The following is a 24170-nucleotide window of genomic DNA, read 5'->3' as shown; positions in this document are numbered from 1 at the left end:
TTTGGAAATATCTCAATGTATTAATTTATTTGAAAATGCATATAATATTCTTGATATAAAGGAATTTGACTTTGGTTAATATTTCATTTTATCAGATTATATATCAGTTATATATGAATACACAGCACTGTAAACTAGAATTTATGCCTGGAAGTCATTTTGATACATCTCCTCCCTGACCTCTATTTACCAGCCAGTGCAGCTGTGGGGTGGTTCTCTGTGTAGGATTCAGAAACAATGCAATTTTTGAAGTCAACCAGATGTTTTCCATTTCAAAGGAAAAGATAACACTTAGTGAAGTATTTATTTATAAGCTTCACAACAAAACAAAATGATTATAAGAAAACTTTCAAGGGACACAGGTCGTAGAAACCAACTGAACACCACAGCTTTCCCAACTTCCTGGGAAGTTGCAAAAGAAATACCTGTACACAAAAGTTGACCTTGTGCTGGCTGCAAAGATTTGTAGATTAAGGTTATAATGATCAATAAATTACAACGAGAGTTACCATTGCAATCTGATGAGAGACTCCCACTTTGCCTTTATTTGGTTTCTATCCACTTTTTCCAAAAACACGTCCTGTAATATACATACAAAGGAGTGGTTTTTAAAGCATGTCCTAAAATGATGTCTATGGAAACTTAAGGAATACTTTGGGAATAAATTTCCTCAAAACAAAAACAAAACCAACACGTTTTAAAAATCGAAAGTGAAAATAGGTGTAACTTGTTAGTGACTAATCATTGGAGACACCAGGTTTGGTATTCGAGCAGTGACTAGATTTAAAGAAAATCATCATTTGAGTAGTTTTCTTCTCCTTTTATTCTTTCTTTTTTTTAAAGGAACCAAACTGTTGATCTGGGGGACACCCACTTGAAAAAGGCTCAAAGCTCTTCTGGACAAGGCGGCGCCAGCCGGGCCCGGAGGTTCAGCGCCTCCCGCGGACGCTCCACCTGCGCGCAGCCAGCGAGGTTTCCGGGAACCGGGGCGCGGCGCTCGGCGGGCCGAGGCGGGTGAGTGGGTGCCCCGTTCCCCTCCTGCCATCCCCGCTTCTAGTGGTCCAGGGCTGGAGAGGCAGTGGATGGCGACGAGGCAGGTTCCGCGGGACTCGGGACCTCCTGCGGGGAGACGCCCGGCGGAGAGCCGGGGGCGGACGGGGGCCGGGCGCAGAGCCCCAGCGCCGCGCCCCTGCGCTGTCCGCTGCCGGGGTCGCAGGGACCACACAGCCACCGAGGGGACGTGCCTGCCCCCGGCCCACGGGGCCTTCTCTGTGCCGTCCCGGCCTCTGACCCCGTCTCCTTTGCTTTGCTTCATTTCGGAAATTGAAACTTAAAATGGTTTGTGTTTCCCCACTGTTCTTGTAGTGTCTCTGGAGACAGTTGTTAGGAAAACAGATTCCTTCAGGACATTTACTCTGTTGGCAGGAGGAGCAGGTTTTGGCAGCCGTACCTCACTTTTCAGAATATGCAGGGGTTTTCTTGAAAGAGACGTCCAAAAGAGAATGCGACTTTTCCCTATCTATACAACATGCAGAAGTTTAAAAAACAAAAACAAAACAAAACAAAAACAACTTTGTGCATCACCACCTCCTTTTTTCCTTCCTTCTCCTCATTTCCTTTCTTTTTGCCGCCAGGCATGCATATGGGAAGATTTGCTTCTATCAGGCGGGGTGGGGGTGGGGGGGTGGGGGGGTGGGGGGGTGGGGGGGCATCACGGTGATGTGAGTATATTAAGGGAAATAGGTGGTGAATTGGTATAGGTGATTTGTGCTGGTTTTTTCATTCGCTGCCATAACAAATCACCACAGACTTAGTGGCTTAAAATCCACAAGTTTATTATCTTAAAATTCTGCTGGTTAGACGTTCAACTGGGCGTCACTGGGCTAAAATCAAGGCGTCTTCAGGGCTGCCTTCCTTCCCCGAGGCTAATGCGGTGAACCTGTTTTCTCATCTTTTCCAGCTTCTGTAGACTGCTCACCTTCTTTGGCTCAGTGGTGCCCTTTCTCTATCCTCAAAGCCAGCAGTGTTGCATTTCTCTGACTATTCTTCTGTTGTCACATCTTACTCTGATTCTGCTCTTCTGCCTTCCTCTTTCACTTTGTAGAAGGACCCTGGTGATTACATTATTTCCCCACCAATAATCCAGGAAGATCTTTGTATTTATATATATGTATATATTTTTTTGGCTGTGTTGGGTCTTTGTTGCTGCATGTGGGCTTTCTCTAGTTGTGGCGAGCAGGAGCTACTCTTTGCGTAGCACGGGCTCTAGGCACGCAGGCTTCAGTAGTTACAGCACATAGGCTCAGTAGTTGCAGTGCGCTGGCTCAGTAGTTGTGGTGCACGGGCTTAGTTGCTCCGCGGCATGTGGGGTCTTCCCGGACCAGGGATCGAACCCGGTTCCCCTGCACTGTCAGGCAGATTCTTAACCACTGCACCACCAAGGAAGTCCAAGATCGTTATATTTTGAAGTCAGCTGATTAGCAACCTTCATTCATTCTACAACTTTAATTCTCCTTTGCAGTGTAACCTAACATATTCACAGATTCTGAGGGTTAGCATGTGGGCATCTTTAAGGGGACCATTATTCTGCCTACCATTTGACTGTATAAAAGGAAAGCTATTACTGTACATCCCATTTATGCAAAGAGGGAAAGTATCCAGTTACTAGATATGCTGTAAGAAGTCCTGGGAATATTATGTAGTAGACCATTCATATGAGTTAAATATATTATTGAGAGCCTTTATTACAAGCCTTTATTATTATTCTTAGTCTATATTAAGAATATAGGGCTTCCCTGGTGGCGCAGTGGTTGAGTCCGCCTGCTGATGCAGGGGACGCGGGTTCGTGCCCGGGTCCGGGAGGATCCCACGTGCCGCGGAGCGGCTGGGCCCGTGAGCCATGGCCGCTGAGCCTGCGCGTCCGGAGCCTGTGCTCCACAACGCGAGAGGCCACAACGGTGAGGCCCGCGTACCGCAAAAAAAAAAAAAAAAAAAAAAAAAAGAATATAGACTAAAAGAACAGTTAAATAATGTTGCAGTTTCTGCTTTCTGGAAATGTAATAAGAGAACTTCACATGCCTGGGATGTCCTGAGCTGAATAAATACCTCAGTCAAGATACTGCACAATTCTATAAACATTGAGTGTTTTCAGTGTGTGAATGTGTATTGTGCTCTGAATGGATACAAGGAAGAATGGACGTGGTCCCTGGCCTCAAGGTCATGACCATCTAGTCATGGAAAATGACACAGGTACACAAATAAAGCTCCCCAAAAGAGATAATAGCGGGAGAAGTAAAATCATTTGAGGGAATCAGACAAGGCTTCAAGAACTTGGAGGGGAATTTGGGATGGATGTTGAACAGTAGGGTTTCATTAGGTGGAGGTTAAGGTTGGGAGGGGAGGAAGGATGTGACATTGAGGGACAGGAGGGAGAAGAGAAACCCTTAGAGTGTTCAGTGTGGTTAAGGGACTTGGTCCAGGAGTTGTCTAAATAAGACTAGTTGGGGTTAGATTGTGTAAGACTTGGGATGAATACCGTTATAAGGACTCTGCAGTTGTTAACGCAATAAAGAGCTACTTATATATACCTTTTTTATTTTTAAACTCCTCAAACTTACAGAAAATCTGCAAGTAAAAAATTGTCTTTTTCCTGAGTTATTTGAGAGTAGGTTTCATGACCAATTACCCTGGAATTCTTATTTATTTCCTACAAAAAAGATGTTCTCTATGTAACTACAATACAGTGATTAAAATCAGAAAAATTAATATTGATACATTATGCCATCTAATCCTTGGATCTAATTTAAATTTTGCCAGTTGTCCCTATAATATCCTATAACAAAAGGACCCAGTTCAGAGTTATGCATTGTGTTTAGTTGTGATGTCTCTTTAATCTCCTGCCTGGGACAGTTTCTCAGTCTTTACTTGGCTTTCATGAACTTGACACTTTTGAAGAGAACAGACCAGTTTATCTCATGTTTCCTCTTGTTTAGATTCGGCTCATGCATCTTTGGCAGGAATATCATAGGAATCGTGCTGTGTTCTCGGTGTGCCTATCATATGTCAGATGATTTTGATGTATCTCATTATTTACTTTGATTACTTCATTATGGTGTGGTCCGCCTGGCTTCTTCACTGTAAAGTTATTCTTTTCCCCTTTGAAATTAGTGTTTTGTGGAGAAGTATTTCTTTTGTTTGTTTTGTTTTGAGAAGCTTTATTCATAATAGCCCCAAACCAGAAATAACCAAATAGCCCACCAACGAGAGAATGAATAAACAACTTGTAGGCTGTCCATGCATGGAATACTACACAGCAATAAAAAGGAACAAACTACTAATACATGCAATAACAAGGACAAGTCTCCAAAACATGTTGAGCTTAAAACTCTAGCACATATAAAAGGGTGCATACCAAATGATTCCACTTATATGAAGTGCAATAACAGGTTGTTCAGTGTAAGGAAATTTTAACTCAATTAAAAACAATCATTTCTTGAGTGTAGACTATATCCCTGGCACTCTTTTGGGTACTGTTAGGGTAGCGTTCTGGATGAACTAAAGCATACTTTAGAGAACAAAACAAAAATCATAGCCCTTACAGTGCTTATATTCTTGTAGGTTAGCTTGACATGTTCAAAGCAAAAGGGCAAACTGATATTTATCCCCATTGAAATTGTTGATCTCCTTCGAGGGGTTGTCAATGCCAGGACTGGTGAGTGCTCAGAACACCTAAATGATTGAGATTGCACTGGATTTTGGTTTGCAGTACTTGTGGGTAAGTATTTTGAAACTAATTAAATGGTCCTTTCCTCACAAAACTATCAATTTATCTATCTATCTATCTACCTAGCTAGCTAGCTAGCTAGCTAGCTAGCTATGTTTACCGACTCATAGTTCTCTGTTTTGCTCAGTGGATTTAATTGTTACTGTCATTATTTATTTCTGTGCTTAATTGATTCCCAGATTTGTGCAGTGAGAACCTCATCAAGGTGGACTCTATGTTCTTGTGACATATCCTCATCATTCTTTGAGCACTTCTTGCTTTCTGACATCATAAGATGCTTGTCTTGTACTTTTCCTGTCCTACTTCTAGAAGCAGCCATTTCTCTGAATAGCCTTGGTTCCTGGTAGCTGAGAATGGTACTAGAAACTAAATTCTGGGTGCTAGATGTGCTCACTGTTGTTGTCTTTGTTTCCAGGCCCTTTTAGCAGACAGAACTGAGGAATATCACACACTCACACACATATCTACATTTAAATTTCTGTACTTTTCTATCAACATATCAGAAATCATGAGATTATGCTGATATCTCCAGTTCCAATTCATAGCATTCATTCTATTTTTCTCCCTTTGCATTTTTTTTTTTTTTTTGATTTTCTGATTTTCTGAGTCAGGTTTTTCATTGTCAGAGAACGTGATTATAAATATGCAGAGGGAGAGCTTCCCTGGTGGCGCAGTGGTTGAGTCCGCCTGCCGATTCAGGGGACACGGATTCATGCCCCGGTCCAGGAAGATCCCACATGCCGCGGAGCAGCTGGGCCCGTGAGCCATGGCCACTGAGCCTGCGCGTCCGGAGCCTGTACTCCGCAACGGGAGAGGCCACAACAGTGAGAGGCCCGCGTACCGCAAAAAAACAAAAAAAACCAATGAGAGATGTTTAAAAAAAAAAAAAGGAGAACAAAAAAATAAAACCCCAATGAGACACCACTTCACATCTATTAGAATGGGCGTCATGAAAAAGACAAGAGGTAACTGTAAGGCCAACTGGCCCGAGGCAGGGGAACACAATCAGATTCACAGGTTGCATCAGACCGAAACTCTCCGGACCACCCAGTTCCAGGAACTGACCTGGGGACTTTGAACCCGGCCCAGCCTTCCCGCCTTTCGAGGGGCGGGACTAACGGTCCCCCAGGATACCCGGAAAGACCACCAAATAAGGAATACCCTGCGCCCTCCCAGATTCACCACACCCCTTTCCCTTCTTTCCCTATAAAATCTTGCCCAACCCTCGCCCGGGTGCGACTTCTCTGGCCCCTTTCTCTTGGACCAGTGAAGCTCGCCCGGGAGCACTCCCTAATAAAGCTCACTTGAAGCTTTCCTCTGTTTCGCGGTGCCGTTTGGTTAAGATCCGACCTTACAGTAACAAATACTGGAGAGGCTGTGGAGAAAAGGGAACCCCTGTGCACTGTTGGTGGGAATGTAAATTGGTGCAGCCGCTATGGAGAACAGTATGGAGGATCCTCAAAAAGTTAAAAGTAGAACTACCATATGACCCCTTTTTTTGGACACTGCTTGTGTTCACACTGAGTAAACTAAGCCATGACTAATTTTTTGCTAGTCTTCTATTTTATTTTTAGAGAAGAATACATGTCTTTTCTGTTTCTTCTATAGGAATAGTGAGAATTTAGCCACTTGAAATCTTGGAAGATTGTATTAACAGACACATTATTAATGTGCTTCTAAAACAATAACTTGTGATAATCCTTGTGTCATATTTGATCTGGGACAACTCCATCTTAGTAAATTGATATGCAGGCAAGGTTTCTTAACTTTTTTGGTGCCAGTCTGAAAAAGCTTGTGGGCCTTTCTCAAAATAAAGTTTTTAAGTTGTATAAAACAAAATACATAGAATTATAAAGGAAACCAATTATATTGAAATATGATTATCAGGTTATTTAAAAAGCAAATATTTAATATAGTAATATATATCAATATACTACAGTTTATTACAAGACCTAGTCATGAGTTTAATAACTATCATAATTTTGAAGCAGGGTTAAACACAAGCAATGTTTCAGGATATCTGGAAGAGTTAAAATATTTTATGAAAATATCTGTACCGTCTTGGTGACTTTTGTCACAGGGGCTGCAAATACTATGTGGCTTTTTGCCTATATTCATATTTGAAGAGAATGCTAAGTTTCAATAAGAGGTTATTAGAAATAAAGATGAAGTTTTTTTCCTGTCCAAGTGTATGAACTCAGGAGGGTTTGTGAAAACCCCTGTACGCATAGAGGAACGGTGTTTGGAGGTCTTTTTACTCCATTACATTTGGGGAGTATAATAGGGAGAATTAAATATTTAAATAAAAACCTTTGAAAAAGTCTAGAAGACCAAAATAATAGTCTTTTAAAATGGAGCATCATATTATGATTGAAATGAGAACTACAAAGGAATGTTAATACCTATTATTTTCTCTTACGGTGTTGAAAAGCAAAGAATTTTTAGAACCTTTTTATATGTTTATAGGTGCGAAAGTTATTTGAAATAGAGACTTTGGATATAATCCTCATGATAATAAAGACTTCGGTGATAGGAAATAACATATAGCAAAGAAGAGATGTTTCTTCTGTAAGAGGGTAAAAGTTACTTTTTCTTGAATTTGTGTGTTTGTACTATTTTTAAAGTATTTACCTTTTATAGTAATTAGGGAATCATGGCAACTGATGAAGATAACAAAGAACAAGTTCTTAAGGAGTATGGGCCAGCTGAAGAATTTATGAAAGATGAACAAAACCAGGTAAAAAGGAAAAATTACTGAGTACTATTAAAAATTAACTTACATCTATTTTGCAGCGAGGCATGTTTCATATGTCTTTGTCCAACATTATGTTGAATTTGGAAGAATATTAGGGTTTTCAGTTTTCTTTACCTCTATTATTCAAGACTGACAAGAAGAATCATATCTCTTTTCTTTCTCTTACACAGCTTACAATGTTAGCTGCTTTTTCACTTCCTCTCTCATTTCTTTGATTTGCACCTAGAAGTTAAGAGTTTCGTTAGCAATTATCCAATTAGACCTAAGAGGGAATGGAGGCTCAGGTAGTTAAACCACTTACTCAAGGCCATCTGTCTGGCATATCAAGGCAGCTATACTGTGGGAATCACAGAAAAAAATATTTATAAATTGCCCCAGAGTAACATATGTCCACAGTTATGGTGCAGCTTAAAAGTCATATTGGAGTCACAAATAGTTAGGAAGGAATTGACAGAGCACTGAACTAAGATCCAGAAGACAGGGGTATCAATCCTTGCTCTACTATAAACATTTTTGTGACTTTGGTTTAGTGTGAAAAGTGGTTTCCTTTTTTGTATAATAGAGATAATAATCCTTGGCAGTGTTAAGAAAGTCGACAGGTGATGATGTAAAACATTTGACAAAGGTATTATTCACGTGATCATATTTATTTTGAGACTGTCTAATGTCTTTCTTTGCCTTGTTCAAAGTGAGAGAAATTTTGCTTCTTTAATTAATTAGAAAAATGAGGTCGGGGCTGGGACTTCCCTGGTGGTCTAGTGGGTAAGACTTCACGCTCCCAATGCAGGGGACCCGGGTTCCATCCCTGGTCGGGGAACTAGCTCCCACGTGCATGCACAGCTAACAAGTCCACATGCCGCAACTAAAGATCCCACATGCTGCAACAAAGATCCCGTGTGCCACAACTAAGACTCTGTGCAGCCAAAATAAATAAATATTAAGAAAAGAGAAGAAAAATGAGGTCGGGACTGTTTAAATTTTGGGTGTTATTTTATTTCCTTTTTATTTTTAGAAATTAATTAGTGAAATTGAAAAGGAAAATATTCAGTTAAAGGAGGAGATCCAAAAGCTTGAAGCTGAGTTGCAAGCAACAACCGGGAACTCCCAGGTACTTCTTTAATTATTTTATGTATCTCATTTTTCACAGACCCCATTTTTCAGGAAAAGCAATTTATCGATACAGAATTCATTTCTAAAACATTATGGTCATCCATGGCACCACTGTTTGCAACAGCCCCAAACTGAGAGCAGTAGGATGAATTAATAAATTAGGGTGTATTCACACAGTGGACTACTACACAACGATGAGAATGAACAGGCTGCAACTGTATGCAATAACATCGATGAATTTCATAAACACAGTGCTGAGCCAGAAAAGGAGAAACAGGGCACACCATATGCTTCCGTTGAAATAGAGCATGAAAACACGATGTTAGAAGTTTGTATGGTGGTTACTCCTAGAGGCAGGTAGGAACTGGAAGGGAACCCAAGAGGGCTTCTGGGGTGTTGGTCTTGTTCTGATTATTAATCTGGGTGCTGGTCACAGGTGTGTGATCACTGTAGAATTTCATCTTGCTGCACACTTATGCTAATACATGTTTTAATATTCATATATATGTTAATCCAAAACTACCCCCCAATGATGGTCATTATCAATCACTTTTGGATCAAATTCTTGGTCTTCTCACCAAGTTCTTTTATTGTTCTCCTCATCCAAGTAATTTAAGTGAGTTTCACAGTTAAAAAGAAATTGGATGAGTATCTTCATTTAAATTCTTAATTTCTCCTGTGTTTGAGTTAGACATAGCTTTCACTCCTTTTTTCTTCATAACAACCCAGGTTGTTAAAAAAAATACTTTAAACAATTTAAATGCTTAAAGCATTGTCACTTTTTGTTTCTGAAATGGGGGATAGGATGTTGAATATCAGGAAGTGAAGTTTCCGGTGTTTGTGAGATTTAGAGAAGTCTCTGTTAAGGTTCTGGATACTTCTCAGGCTGGAGCCAGAATCATTTAGTCCTACAACTCAAAGGGCCTCGGGAACCCAGCCAGCTCAGTTGATTCACTTCACAGAGAACTGAAACTGGGGTCTAGAGAGCATAAGTGAATTGCTCCCTGCCACGGTCTACTCAGGACTAGAAGCAGGCATTCTCACTCTCACTCCGGAAAGCTCTTGACTTCTCAGGGTATACTGGATGTTTCTACATTATTGGGAAACACTCTGCCTTTTCTCAAGACACTGCAGATCGTTTTGAAGTCAGAGTTATGGTAATCAGAAATTCTACCAAAGTTACATGTAGAATAAATGTCAGATGAGATCAAATGACTCACTTGATATTTCTAATGTCTTTGCGATAAAACCTTTTCTTGCAACATGTAAAATGACCATGGGAAATAGAAACGCAAACACTCAATTCATTTGTGCATTTATGTGTGGTTGTACTGACTGTTCATCCCAGTGATTTTAAGCGGCTAAGTATAACCCCTTAACTTTATCCTCCAGATTACAGATCTTGCTGGTAGTGTCCCTTCACATTTTTATAAACCTCAGTTGGGGTAATGGTTAAAAAGTTGATGGGCAGGTGTTGAGGAAGGGGGAATTTAAATTTGATAAACTTTAAGTCATTGAATTCACGAGTCTTTCTTTTTGGATGAAGTTATCTGAGTTTGCCATCAAAATAACCATATACACCTGACTCTATTTCATACCTCTTTGCAGTGAGGGTAAATATACTGTGCAATGATTTCTTTGTGAGATAGCTTATTATTGGCACAGTTGTTCAAAGGGTATTTTTCTATAGGAATGATGTAGGCTTTAGACTCAAACACCACACAATATTGACCAGTTTAAACACTTAGAAAAAGTGAGAGATTATATATTTACAATTTCATCTGTGAAATAATATTGAAGGATCAGCATCTGACTCCATTACTGAGTACTTCCCTGGGAAGAAGCAATTACTAAAGATATTAAATAAGACCACGCTCAGTATTCCATGGGGCTCTGAAGTCAGTGGAGAGTGAATTATTGGATGATCAAATCACATTATCATTGGAAGGACTTAAGTTATTTCTTGTCTTGATTTTAATCAAACATTTCTGTTTGAATTAGATTAACGAGGATATTCCCGAAACAAAGATAAAGTTCACAGCTGTAGAGAATCCTGAGAGTGACAGCCAGTTTTCAAATACCTCCTATTCGTGTCAAGTGAGCTCGAAAGTCCCTTATGAGCTACAAAAAGGACAAGCACTTATCACCTTTGAAAAAGAAGAAGGTATGATTCATGTTCAAAAATTTGACCATGTTACCTTTGGAAAGCACTGGGACTTTCAAAGAGTTTTTGTAGATATTTGGCCATTGCTTTACAGTTTTTACATTTATCATTTCATCTCATCCTCATAGTGACACCCCGAGGTAGGTATGATTATCCCCATTTTACAGATGCGAAAACTGACTCTGAGACGTTGAGTGACTTGAACATGATCACTCATTCAGGACGTGACAATGCTGGGACTCAAGCCCAGGTGTTGTGATGTCCAATACCAATGCCTTTCTACTGCAACTGCTACCTGCAAATGATAATACTAGTGATAATGTTTCAAGGTTGTAAAGCTCTACATCATTCTAGGAGAGTTCTCACAGACATTATCTCATTGTATACTCACATGAATCCATGAAAGAAATAAGATAGAGAGTTACTATTTACATTTTATAACTAAGAAAACAGATTCTCAGGTGTTTAAGTGATTTACCTAAATGCACAAGACCTGTGAATGGCAAGAGCCCTGGAGTCAGAGATTTGGGAGTGGGACCTGATGTTTGCCATGTCCGCCATGGTGTGGGACCCTCTTGAGATCTGGGGGCACCTTAATGAGGAGAATCTGGCTTTGAGTGCCAGCTGTGCCCCGTTCTAGAAGTGTAACTTGGTTGGGTTCTTTATAAATCTCAATTTCTTTATGACACATTTTGTGGCAGTACCTACCTCAGGGGGTTGCTTTGAGTATTAAATGAGAAATGTTGAAAAATACTTAGCACAGTCTCTGATATGTAATAAACACTTAATAAATGTTAGTTGTCATTATTGCTACATGTTAGGAATTTTTCAGCTAAAGAAACAGAAGCTTACCTAAGATAAGGAACTTGCTCAAGGTCCATACAGGTGATAAATTGCAGAGCTGAGAGCCAAACCTCAAGTACCCTTGTATGTTCTACTGTACCAACATTCCTCTGAGCAGGCCACCATCTGGGCTTTTTGTTCTCGTATTTTCCAAGTTAGATTAAGTTATGGGTGGGGTCAGATGGTCTTCACAAGCCCTTCCAGTGTTCAGATTCTGGGAATCTATGATTATAACTCATGTCTCCTTGACACCTGGTTTGTTACTATAGCCTGAAAATAAATAGAAAGGCATTCTGGCAGGTCACTATATGCACATACGCTTTGTCCACCCTGGGTCCGCCCCTGCAGCTGAGGGTGAAGGGGGAGGCCGAGAGCCCTGTTGGCAGTTGGCAGTTGGCAGTGGTAATTGAGATATAACTGAAAGATGGAAGTGAGGATTTGGGAAGCAAGTATTCTGCACAGGAATTACCTGGGGATGCTGGGAACAGGATTTTCTTCAAAAACAGCTGCATCACTGCTTCCACCCTTGGCATGGCTCTGAGGTCCTGCTCTTCTGGACAACTTTGGGTTTCTACACAATTAAATAGGAGTTGGCTTTTGACAGAGTCACAGAAGTTGAAACACAAGTAGCCCTCTCAGCTGTGTCAGATCACCAGATGTTGGAGGTTTGGGGGGGTGGGGGAGGGGTGGGCATTGGGAGGGAAAGATCATCATCTAAGTATTACTTACAGTTGATAATCTCTGTTATTGTTGCCTGTTGTCAATAACAACAAAAAAGATGTAATTCAAGTTAGAGAGCCATATCATGGTACAATGAGTCTGAATTCCCACATGACAATGCCCTGTTTTCTAGCCTTGTTTCTCTCTTCCTCCAGCTGTGGTGTGCTGTCTGGTTGTTATAAACACATGTGAGGTTTATAAGACCGAGACTAATTTGTGTCTAGTCTTTATGACCTATTAGAGTAAGCAGCTCCAAATAGCAACAACTGAAGGGTTATAAACTCTTATGTCACACAATTAAAAATAAACACATACCCACATGCATTTTATTTTGGTTTTTTATTATTCTTATTTATTTATTTATTTTTGGCCGCGTCTTAGTTCTCCGACCAGGGATTGAAACCCAGCCCCTCAGCAGTGAGAGCACCGAGTTCTAACCACTGGACCACTAGGGAATTCCCCGCACATTCATTTTAAACTGTCCTATAGTTGCTATTGGATTTCTAATGATGTTTGGCATAATTATATTACTAAGCCTTTCCCATTTGCATGGCTAAATTAGACTAGATAGTTTTGTGATCAGTATATGAAGACTATCGACTTTTTAATGAATGATCTCAAGAGCATTTTAAGGAGAGTAGAATTCTTCATTAAATATGACCAAAAAAAGAAAAAGACTCACTCTTTGGTATTTAAGTCTTTGTGGTCTTTAATATGTAATCCTGGGGAAATACAGAGACAAGAACAAATATTTATTTCTTTGTTGCTTGTAACATATTAAGGAGCAGTGACAAATGATAAATAAGATTAATTGTCAGAATGGCACTGACCTAAAAAGTTTTCCTAGCTTACTCAACATGGAAGAAATTTCTGGCTGAGCTTTAATGTACTAAGGGAGTTCTCTGATAATTCTGTCTACAGTGGAAAGGAAGGGTGTGGCTGTACTGAAGTAATATATGAATTTCTGAGGAATCATCGGGCTTATCTCTTAAGGGATGAATCTAGAACTTGTCGAGAATTTCTACATTGTAATTTTTTGCTGATATATTTTGACATTAATATATCCTACTATGGTGGCAAGACCATCATCACTTAGAAATCCTAAGAAAAATGTAAAAATTAGATCCCTTAAAATTAAAGAAAATTTAAAATACTCAGGATTATTTGTTGTTAAACCAAACATATAAAAATGTATTGAAATATTGGAAATTAATACTTCCCAAATTATTTTTCAGTTGCCCAAAATGTGATCAGAGTGGGGCACCATCACGTGCAGATACCGGATGTAAATGTGAAGGTTATGGCCAGCCCGGTTCCATTAAACTTAGGAGTCAGATTCCAGGTAACATCGTGATTAAAGCGTTTCAGAATTTGTTAAACACGGACACTTTTCTCATCCATATTTCTGAACGTGAACCGATTTCCCAGGTTCACGTAGAAGTGTCTAAAATGAAGATCCATGTTACTGACATTCCTGATGAACTGCCTGAAAGTCAGATGAGAGACAAGCTAGAACTGAGTTTTTGTAAATCCCGCAACGGAGGCGGAGAAGTGGACTGCGTGGAGTACGACAAGCAGTCCCGGAGCGCCGTCGTCACGTTTGTGGAAAGTGGAGGTATTCCCGCACTGAGAGTTAGACAGTACTCTAGCATTTAAATTACGTTCTGCCAGGTCTGAAAGTATCCCTTTCTACTGCTTTTATTTGGAATTTATTAGACAGCATAATAACAGGGGATTTTTTTTTAACCTTATGAAATGGTAGAGTCCTGAAAATGATTTCCCTGAGTGCTACTGAGAATGATAGGATTACAGATAACAAGTACCTACATCTTAGTGCATTTCTATCACGTGCCAGGCATGGGGTCTTTGGTGTTTTATACATATATCTGCTCAGATCCATAGCACAGCTCTGGATGTAGGTGTTACACTCGTTTTATCGATGAGAAAACTAAGGCGTACTCAAGGTAAGCAGCTTACCCAAGATCGCACAGTGGGTGTGTGGCAGAGAAACATTCTGAAAAAAAAATAATATAAAACTGTCTCTTCATCTCACTTATTACGATTGACAAGGATCTCAGGTGGAGGTAATCGATTCCAGGAAGAAAAGGGGGTAATAGAGAGAACAGCTGTTCCTTTTTTAGGTAGAAATGGACTTTTATCAAATCATCTTAGGGAGGTTTATATTCTTATAATGAAAAATAGAAGATTCTCCAAGTTCTTTTGTTAATATGTTCAAATGATTCTCAATGTAAAAATCTCTTCCTCTAGTTAATCTAGTTCTTAGGACTTCTCCATGGTTTGCGCATATGATCGAAATCCAAATATACAATTAAAAACCGTTGACTGATTTAAGTTTTTCATAATAAAGTAATACATGCTTTTTAAAGAAAATTGAAATAATAGAGAACAACATTAATTTAATAAAAATGGAGACATTTCCTTAAATTTCCAAACTTCCCTTTCTCCTGCTATGTAGCTAGTTATGGTTAGGCGAATGTCTTTCCAGATCCTTCTGGAATTGCTGGATAATATGGAAATTCTATGTTTAATGCTTGAGGAACCGCCATACTGTTTTCCACAGTGGCTACACCTTTACATTCCTACCAGCAATGTACCAGGGTTCCAGTTTCTCCACATCCTTGCCAGCAAGGATCTACACTCTTAACCACTGTACTATATTGCTAATTCAAGGTGGACTGGTGAGAGGAGAAAAAAAGTGATTGGATATTCTTACGAACTGTTTCTGTTAAACTCTATGCAATCTTGACACATTACCTTTTTTCCCTCTAGGAAAAAAAGCTGCTAAAAATAAATCTGGTTATTTCTTGTGTTGGAGAAAGTTGATGAATTTTTGTTATTTGCCTTCACTTTTTTTAGATGACATTCAGCACCCCTGCACCTTTGATTAACATCATTATACAGGTTTATTGAATGTCATGTATTAGTTACAGGACAATTAAGTAATTTTATATATATAATAGTAATATAGTAATTTGCTATATGTATGTATGTGTATATATATATATATATATATATATGCACAGAAAGAGAGAGAGAAAGAGTATTCTAATCATAATTTGCATGTGTACTTCTTGAGAGATTGGGAAACACTGGGTTTTGTTAGGATGGCTGGGTTATTTTTTGCAAATGGTTATCACATTTTATGTAGCTCAAGGTAGGTCTATCTGAGGACATCGCAGCTCACTGTGCATTGATTGACTGATAGTTTAAGACAGATGGAGCTATTTAAATCTCATTATCATTTGGTCTTATGTTTTTTAAAATTATGTACTGTGAATTCTTTAAAGTGGACTGTAGAATTTCTTAAAAATTAATCCCTCAAGCCACTGTTTACTCTGACATTCTGTTTGAAGGAGGTTTTAACTTTGGTTAAAAAATGTTTGATATAAAGGAGAAAATAATTTTTAAAAATTTACTTCTAGTTGCTGACAAGATTTTGAAAATAAAAGACTATCCTCTTTATATAAATGAAAACTGCCAGAGAGTTACTGTTTCTCCGTACACAGAAACATACCTGAAAAAGTTTCAGGTAAAGTCATCTCTCTTCTTTCATTTTGGAAACTTATTGCCCGGCCCCATCCCACAGAAAATAAAAAGTTGTGATTCTGTTTCCGTTAGAATCTTATTAATTAACCTAGCCTGCCATCCTGAAAGCTAGAACTCATGCCTAACTCTTGGTTTCGCTTCCCCTCCAGCATTCATTTCGTGACTTGATCTTGTCACTTCCACCTCTCACTACCTCTCTAACTGGTCTCTCTGTCCATAGAGTTGCCCTCCTTTCCTCTATTTGTCACAATGGCACCAGAGTTATCTTTCTGAAACTCAGATCCAACTCTGATATTCTCTTGCTTGAAAATCTTCCTGAGGCCCGTTGTCTCTCTCAAGATAACATCCAAACTATTAAGCAGAGCTTATAAATGTAAAGTTTTATAATTCAAAGCGCTTAGAAAATTTTCTATTTATCTTTTTATTTTGCTTCTTAGGTATTTTCAGGAGTATCTAAGAAGACGGTGCTTCTGACTGGACTGGAAGACCTTCAGATCATAGATGAAGAAACTGTAGAGGATTTTATTAATATTCACTTTCAACGGGAGAAAAATGGAGGTGGAGAAGTCGAGGTAGTCAAGTGTTCCCTTGGGCAACCTTACATAGCATACTTTGAAGAATAGAGTCATGGAATCCTATGAAAATTAGAGCTTTTGAACCCAAATCACTGTTAATGCTTGACAAAAATGAATATCCTTTTCCTTAAAAAAAATGAATAATTCTTTCGTGTTTGTTTATTCTTAGATACAAAATATATTTCTGTTTTTGAATTCTTTGTTTCCACCTGTGCTGAATGTTTACAAATGCAATAACTATATTAAAACTGTTTTGTTCATAAATTTTGTGGCTGGGTGCCATGTCCATTGAAATGAACCATAAGTGATCCAGTTGTCCGCCTGCCATGTTGGCTCATTCTGTCATGGTCTGAGCCAACAGCAGAATTAAATTCATATTAAAATGCTGGCAGAAATGAAATGCTTTTAGAAAAGATTCTAAACCTAGACCTATCCAATGCTGCCTGCCATCTAAAATAAAGGGAAAAACTAAAAAGAAAAAAGGCTTGGTTTTGCTTCTGATATTTCATTTTTAGGTTTTCAAGTTGTTATACTACCATCAGAAATACTCATTTCTCTCACATTTCTCTTTGGAATAAGAAATGTTGCCTATGGGGCTTCCCTGGTGGCGCAGTGGTTGGGAATCCGCCTGCTGATGCAGGGGACACGGGTTTGAGCCCTGGGCCGGGAGGATCCCACATGCCGCGGAGCAGCTGGGCCCGTGCTCCACAAGTACTGAGCCTGCGCTCTTCAGCCTACGAGCCACATCTACTTAAGCCTGCCACACGCCTAGAGCCTATGCTCCTCAACAAAGACAAGCCACCTCAATGAGAAGCCTGTGCACTGCAACGAAGAGTAGCTCCCGCTCAACTAGAGAAAGCCCACGTGCAGCAACAAAGACCCAATGCAGCCAAAAATAATAATTTAAAAAATATATTAAGAAAATTTTAAAGAACCTCATTTAATTTTGATTGGTACAATCTCAGTAGCACAGAGGGTGTTATATTTAGTCTATGGTAGACTTCCAATTAGAAATAATTTTTTCCTAATATTTAGGACAAAGTTGGAAACAGTCCCTTTTGTTTCTTTTGGGGGCCTTCCTCAGACAGTAAAATAGATAATTTCATCTGATCTTAAATTTTCACAATGGTTTTGATAAATGTTACTTATCCTAGAAAATTATGCTTTTTCTTTGGGTTCCTTTCACCATTCCACCTCTGTGTGATCTGACTAAAACTCAGAAATCAAGCACTGGCTCTCCTGCTTATTTCCAGAGTTTTACAGATTTTACAGGAGGAAACTTTTCTTTAAAATATACCAAAAGATACTGTATTGACTATTTAACCTATTGCATGTTATGGTAGGAAGCCTTCAACTATGTGTCCAGGATGAGCTATCTCCACTTATTAATGTGTGAAAAGACTTTGTCATTATGTAAGTCAGGAAAGACAGATAATGTGGAATTACAAGTCCCTTTTGCTGTTTGTAGATTTATCAGTCAGGAGAGGCTGGGCTATGCTGTGATAGCACAACCTCCCAAATCTTGGAGACCTAGTAAAATAAAAGTTTACTTCTCGCTCATGCTGAACGTCCAACACAAGTTGGTAAGGGACTCTGTCTTAATCACTTCAGGCCCCATCTTGAGACATGCTTCCAGAATCATGCAGGTGGGGAAAAGTGAAATCTGGAGAGTCTTGCACCAGCAATTAAATGCTGTGACCCAGAAGTGACCTGTGCCATTTCCTCTCACATCTCATTGGCCATAAATAGTCATATGGCCTCACTGAAACATAACGGGGCTAGGAAATTCCCTGACTGTCCAGTGGTTAGGACTCCTGCTTCCACAGCAGGGGGCATGGGTCGGGTCTCTGGTCGGGGAACTAAGATTCCACATGCCATACGGTGTGTCAAAACAAAAGAAAAAAGAAAAGAAAGAAAATATAAGGGGGCTAGGAAATTCCGTCTTGTAAAAATGAGAACTAGATATAGTTGAGACAGAATAATAAGGAATAATAAGTGTAGTATGTCCTGTCCTACTGGTCATAAATATGTTTTTTTTTTACCATCTTTATTGGAGTACAGTTGCTTTACAATGGTGTGTTAGTTTCTGCTGTATAACAAAGTGAATCAGTGAATCAGCTATGTGTATACATATGTCACCATATCCCCTCAATCTTGCGTCTCCCTCCCACCTTCCCTATCCCACCCCTCTAGGTGGCCACAAAGCACCGAGCTGATCTCCCTGTGCTATGCGGCTGCTTCCCGCTAGCTAGCTATTTTACATTTGGTAGTGTTTATATATCAATGTTGCTCTCTCACTTCATCCCAACTTACCCTTCTTCCCCGTCCCCGTGTCCTCAAGTCCATTCTCTACGTCTGCGTCTTTATTCCTGTCCTGCCCCTAGGTTCTGCATAACCATTTTTTATTTTTAGATTCCATATATATATGTTAGCATACGGTATTGCTTTTTTCTTTCTGACTTACTTCACTCTATATGAGAGTCTATAAGCCCATCCACCTCACTACAAATAACTCAATTTCATTTCTTTTTATGTCTGAGTAATATTCCATTGTATATATGTGCCACATCTTCTTTATCCATTCATCTGTTGATGGACACTTACGTTGCTGCCATGTCCTGGCTATTGTAAATAGTGCTGCAATGAACATTGTGGTACATGACTCGTTTAGAATTACCGTTTTCTCAGGGTATACACCTAGTAGTGGGATTGCTGAGTCATATGGTAGTTCTATTTTTAGTTTTTTAAGCAACCTCCATACTGTTCCCCATAGTGGCTGTATCAACTTACATTCCCACCAACAGTGCAAGAGGGTTCCATTTTCTCCACACCCTCTCCAGCATTTACTGTTTGTAGATTTTTTGATGATGGCCATTCTGACTGGTGTGTGGTGATACCTCATTGTAGTTTTGATTTGCATTTCTCTAATGATTAGTGATGTTGAGCAGACTTTCATGTGTTTGTTGGAAATCTGTATATCTTCTTTAAAGAAATGTCTATTTAGGTCTTCTGCCCATTTTTGGATTCTGTTGTTTGTTCTTTTGATATTGGGCTGCATGAGCTGCTCGTATATTTTGGAGATTAATCCTTTGTCAGTTGCTTCGTTTGAAAATATTTTCTCCCATTCTGAGGGTTGTCTTTTCATCTTGTTTATAGTTTCCTTTGCTATGCAAAAGCTTTTAACTTTCATTAGGTCCCATTTGTTTATTTTTGTTTATATTTCCATTTCTCTAGTAGGTGGGTCAAAAAGGATCTTGCTGTGATTTATGTCATAGAATTTCTTGTTCTAGTTTCTTTGTTAAATGCACCAAGACATATGCTACTAATTTTGGCTTTCACACTTTTTTTTAAAAACCTACAAGCTAATTAGGTATATTATTTGCCTTCCAAGCTATCATGTGTGACAGTTTTACCAAATGTTTTTCCACTACATAATATGGATCAGCATCCTAATCTCTGATAACTATTTTCTAATCACCTGCCATTTGGTCTCTGAGCCAAACCCTGTATTTTAGATTGTGTTGTGGATTTTCTTTTCTTTTCTTTTTCTTTCCTTTTCTTTTCTTCTCTTCTCTTCTCCCTTCCCTTCCCTTTCCTTTCCTTTTCTTTTCACTACATCAATACTCCACTTCAGAATACCAATTTCTGTATCATTTGGGATAGACTATGTGATGCTGATGTGACAAATTATCTCTAAATTTCAGAGACCTAAAACAACAAAAGTTTACTCATTGCTCATTCTACATGTCCATGTTGGGTCAGTGAAAGGAATGCTCATGGTAGCACTCAGTGAACCAGGGTAACAGCAGCCACCAATTTTATTGCTAGATGCGATGCCAGAGGAAAATAGTTTTGAAGGGTCTTGAACTGGCAATGAAATTTTTGGTCCAAAAATGTTCCTTCCATTCACAACTCAACCAGAACTAAATATACAGCTCCACCCAACTGTAAAAGAACTTGGATGTTCAATCCTAGCATATGCTGGGAAGGCAGAAAGGCAAAACTGTATAGTGAATAGCATTAATGATATCCTGTTGGTATTTGCAAAGAAAAAGATGCTTATTCTTGAAAAATACACAGCGTATATTGAAGATAATAAAAATCACCAAAAATTCACCCCCACAGATAATGGTAAACATTTTTATGTCCTCCTTTCCAGTCTTTTTATTTTTTAATCATGTTACATTTCACCTTGTGAAATGTTATTTTTTCCCTAAATGTTATTTTTTCCCTATTGTTGGACATTAAGATTGTTTCCAATTTTTTCGTACTTATAAGTGCTAAGGTGTACATAAACCTTTATGTATCTTGTTATACAGATCTTTTTTCTGCAGTTCTGACCTTATTTCAAGGTGATACTTACTAGTGTGAGAGGTTGAAGGATATAAATTCTTTTAAGGATCTTGATACATATGGCTACAATTGCTTTCCAGAAAGGTAGGCATCAGTCTGTACTTTTATAAATAGTGCAAGAAAGGACTATTTCACTGCTCCCTTTCAGCATTGACTGCTACACTTTTAAAAATAACTTTCTTTTTATCCTATTTTTAGAAATCTTCCCAATGAATGCCACATCTTATGAAAATCAGTAATTATCAAGATACAGGTGAAACATCTAGTAACAGGTTTTGTTTTTGTTTTTTCGGTATCACAAATTAAAAATATTCAGGAAAATGTTGACCAATTTGATTTTACTTAAGCTGTGAGACAGAAAAAAAAGTATAGTGAGATAGGAGGCCTTCTAATTGGGGCTGTGAGAGATTAAAATTTTTTCTTTTGGATGTAGTTTTAGTAATAAGTTGCTAGAATTATTTTGGACTCATGCTTCCTCAGAGACAGTTTGGCACTGGGGGGGAGGGAATTTTCTTCAAGCCTCTTAGGGTCCCTGTTTGGATCTGGAAATTAAACTGACAAAGACAGATTAATGGGAGAAAAGCGTACACATTTATTTAATATAAATTTTTTGTGACATAGGAAGCTTCACAAGGAAATTAAGATGGGAAGAAATGGTTAAACCCGAGTGTTTCCATGCTAGGGTTGATGAAGAGTAATGTGATAGAAAGTGGAAAATGATAGGACCTAGAATAACAGCTAAGTGTAGTAAACTGAGGGAAGCTTAGTAAGGCCTAGTCACTCAGATTCCTCTCTGTGTCCCTCTGTCTTTGGAGATAAGGATGTTCCTTTCCTGTGGGTATAGGGAGGGCACCTCTCACATGAGGGTTTTATGACCTGCTTCGGGAGGAAGGTCAGAAAGTCCTTCCAGTACATGCCATTTCCTTTAGTTTGACATATTCAGTATGCCAAGGAGCCATATTTTGGGGTAGCATGTCCTGAATGCTGTCAGCACATACAAGTTGGAATAGTTGGCACATACAAGGTTAAGGGTCACCCTGGGTCAGATTTGATCTCACAGATGAGTAGACCTGCATTGTCCACTCTAATCTGAGGTCTCTCGTTCCCTGGAGAGGATCCCAGTTTGGATTATGGTGCTCATGTCCATTCACAGTTTATCTTTGTTTCCACCTCCAGCCCAAGGCATCACTTTTCTACTTTGTCTCTTCACATATTTGTCTTTTCTGGTTAAATGTGGCCACTATATGGCCTTTTGTGTCTAGTTTTTTTGTACTTAGTATGATTTTTTTGAGCTTCATCCTTGTTATAGCATGTATCAGTATTTCATTCCTTTTTATTGCCAAGTAATATTACATTGTGTATAAATGTGTGTATGTGTATATATATAATATACATATAATATATATATTATGTACATAGTATATATATATAAAATGTATTTTATTCATCCTTTAAGCAATTGATGGCCATTTGGGTTATTTCTATTTCTTGGCTATTACTATAATGTTATGGACATTTGCTTATAAGTCTTTGTTTGCAAGCATGTTTTCATTTCTCTTGGGTAGTTATCTAGGAGTGAATTTTCTTGGTCATATGGTAAATTTATGCTTAACTTTTGATAAACTGCTCAACTGTTTTCAAAGGTGGCTGTAACATTTTGCTTTCCCACCAGCGATGCATGTGGGTTCTCATTTCTCCACATTCTTGACATTTGCTGTTATCTGTCTTTTTGATTACAACCATTTTAGTCAGTATGGAGTGGTATTTCATTGTTTTAATTTGCATTTCTTTAACGACTAGTGATGTTGAGCATATTTTCATGCGCATATTATGAATTCATGTATCTGCTTTGATAAAATATCTATTCAATTTTTGTCCATTTTTAAGTGGGTTATCTTATTTTTGAGTTGTAAGAGTTCTTTTTGTATTCTGAATACAAATCCCTTATCAGATGTGTGATTTGCAAATATTTTCATGGTGTTCTTTTTTTCTAACGGCTTGGATATATTAGTCAGAGTAGGCAAGTGATATTGCTGAAAAAAAGTTCAGTGGTTTTAAACATCAAAGTTATTTCTCATTCACGTACATTTTGTTATGGGTCCAGGCAACTCCCTCTTGCAGCTGTGTTCTATGTGTTGGCTCACTGACGCATGTTGCCTTCAATACATGCTTCTATGTGCACCAAGGCAAAGAGAGTGTTGCAGACTCTTGCACCGGCAATGAAATGCTTCCATCCAAATATGAGACATGTCAGTTCTCCTCCCATTTCATTGGCTGAATGAATCATATGGCCATGCCTAACATCAAAGGGAGAAGGGCGATCCCTCCACTTGGGATTGAATTGACAACAAGGAATGTTGGTGAGCAGCACTACTGTTAGGGGAACCACTGACCAAACCACCCGCCCTGGCCAGGCCCTACTGTAACCGCTTGCATGAGTTATCTTACCACAGGAGGTCCTGGTAAGGAACATGGAACTAACAAGCTACCACCAACCAGAAGAATTCGGGAAAGGTCAAAAGGAGAGAGAAGATACCAGTCCATATGTCCTACAAACCTCCCAGAACCCTTCCCGCTGGAATCCATCTTTGCTGAGCCATGCACCTGCCACCGGGAAGGACCCTGAGTCAGAGTGATTGGCCAGAGACAACCCAGAAACTAACCCTGTCGCCATAAAACCCGAGACTGCGAGCCACGTAGCAGAGCAGTTCTCCTCGTTTCCCTTACCCTGCTGCTTTCCGCCCGAGCGCCTCTTCCCAATTAAGTCTCTTGCTTTGTCAGCACGTGTGTCTCCTCAGACAATTCATTTTTGAGAGTTAGACAAGAGCCCACTCTCGGGCCCTGGAAGGGGTCCGCCTTCCTGCAACACTACTGTCTATTGTGTTGGGAGGGGGGTGACAGGTAAGAAAAAATAAACAAATGTATCTTCATATTTTTAGAAAGGTGTGAGTGCTATTAAGATGGAATAACAGGGTGATAGAATAATAACTGGGGGGACAAATTTAGACTGGGTGATCAGAAACAGTCTCCCTGAAGAGGGCTCATTTGAGCTAAGGCTCCAATGACAGCAATGAGCCAGTTAAGTGAATATTAGGGAGGTGCCATCCAGGTCATGACATAGAAACGGGGGTGGGGGGGTGGTGCGGGCAAGTCCCCTTGGTGGGGAAGTAAATTTTATTCAAAGTGCAATGGGAAAACAATGAAGTGTTCAGACAGGGATCAAACCTGATTTACATTTAAAAAATATCATCCTGGGTGTGGTATCCAGAATGAATTGAACAAGGCCGAAGGCAAGACGGA

At 39.2% G+C, this 24170-nt stretch overlaps 1 protein-coding gene across 1 annotated transcript; it reads left to right on the top strand.

Moving 5' to 3' along the window:
* Positions 1-747: 747 nt before the first annotated feature.
* NMI (N-myc and STAT interactor) lies at positions 748-17088 on the top strand. Its single transcript, XM_079924434.1, has 8 exons — positions 748-1014; positions 7424-7520; positions 8551-8646; positions 10650-10812; positions 13611-13717; positions 13804-13990; positions 15819-15925; positions 16380-17088. The coding sequence occupies exons 2-8, from the start codon at positions 7437-7439 to the stop codon at positions 16563-16565; spliced, it is 930 nt and encodes a 309-aa protein (XP_079780560.1). The 5' UTR covers positions 748-1014; positions 7424-7436; the 3' UTR covers positions 16566-17088.
* Positions 17089-24170: the final 7082 nt, after the last annotated feature.

The sequence above is a fragment of the Stenella coeruleoalba genome (assembly GCF_951394435.1).
Source record: "Stenella coeruleoalba genome assembly, chromosome: 6".
Lineage (NCBI taxonomy): Eukaryota > Metazoa > Chordata > Mammalia > Artiodactyla > Delphinidae > Stenella > Stenella coeruleoalba.
Note: the sequence above shows the minus strand (reverse complement) of the source record. Positions and strands in the feature narration are given on the sequence as shown.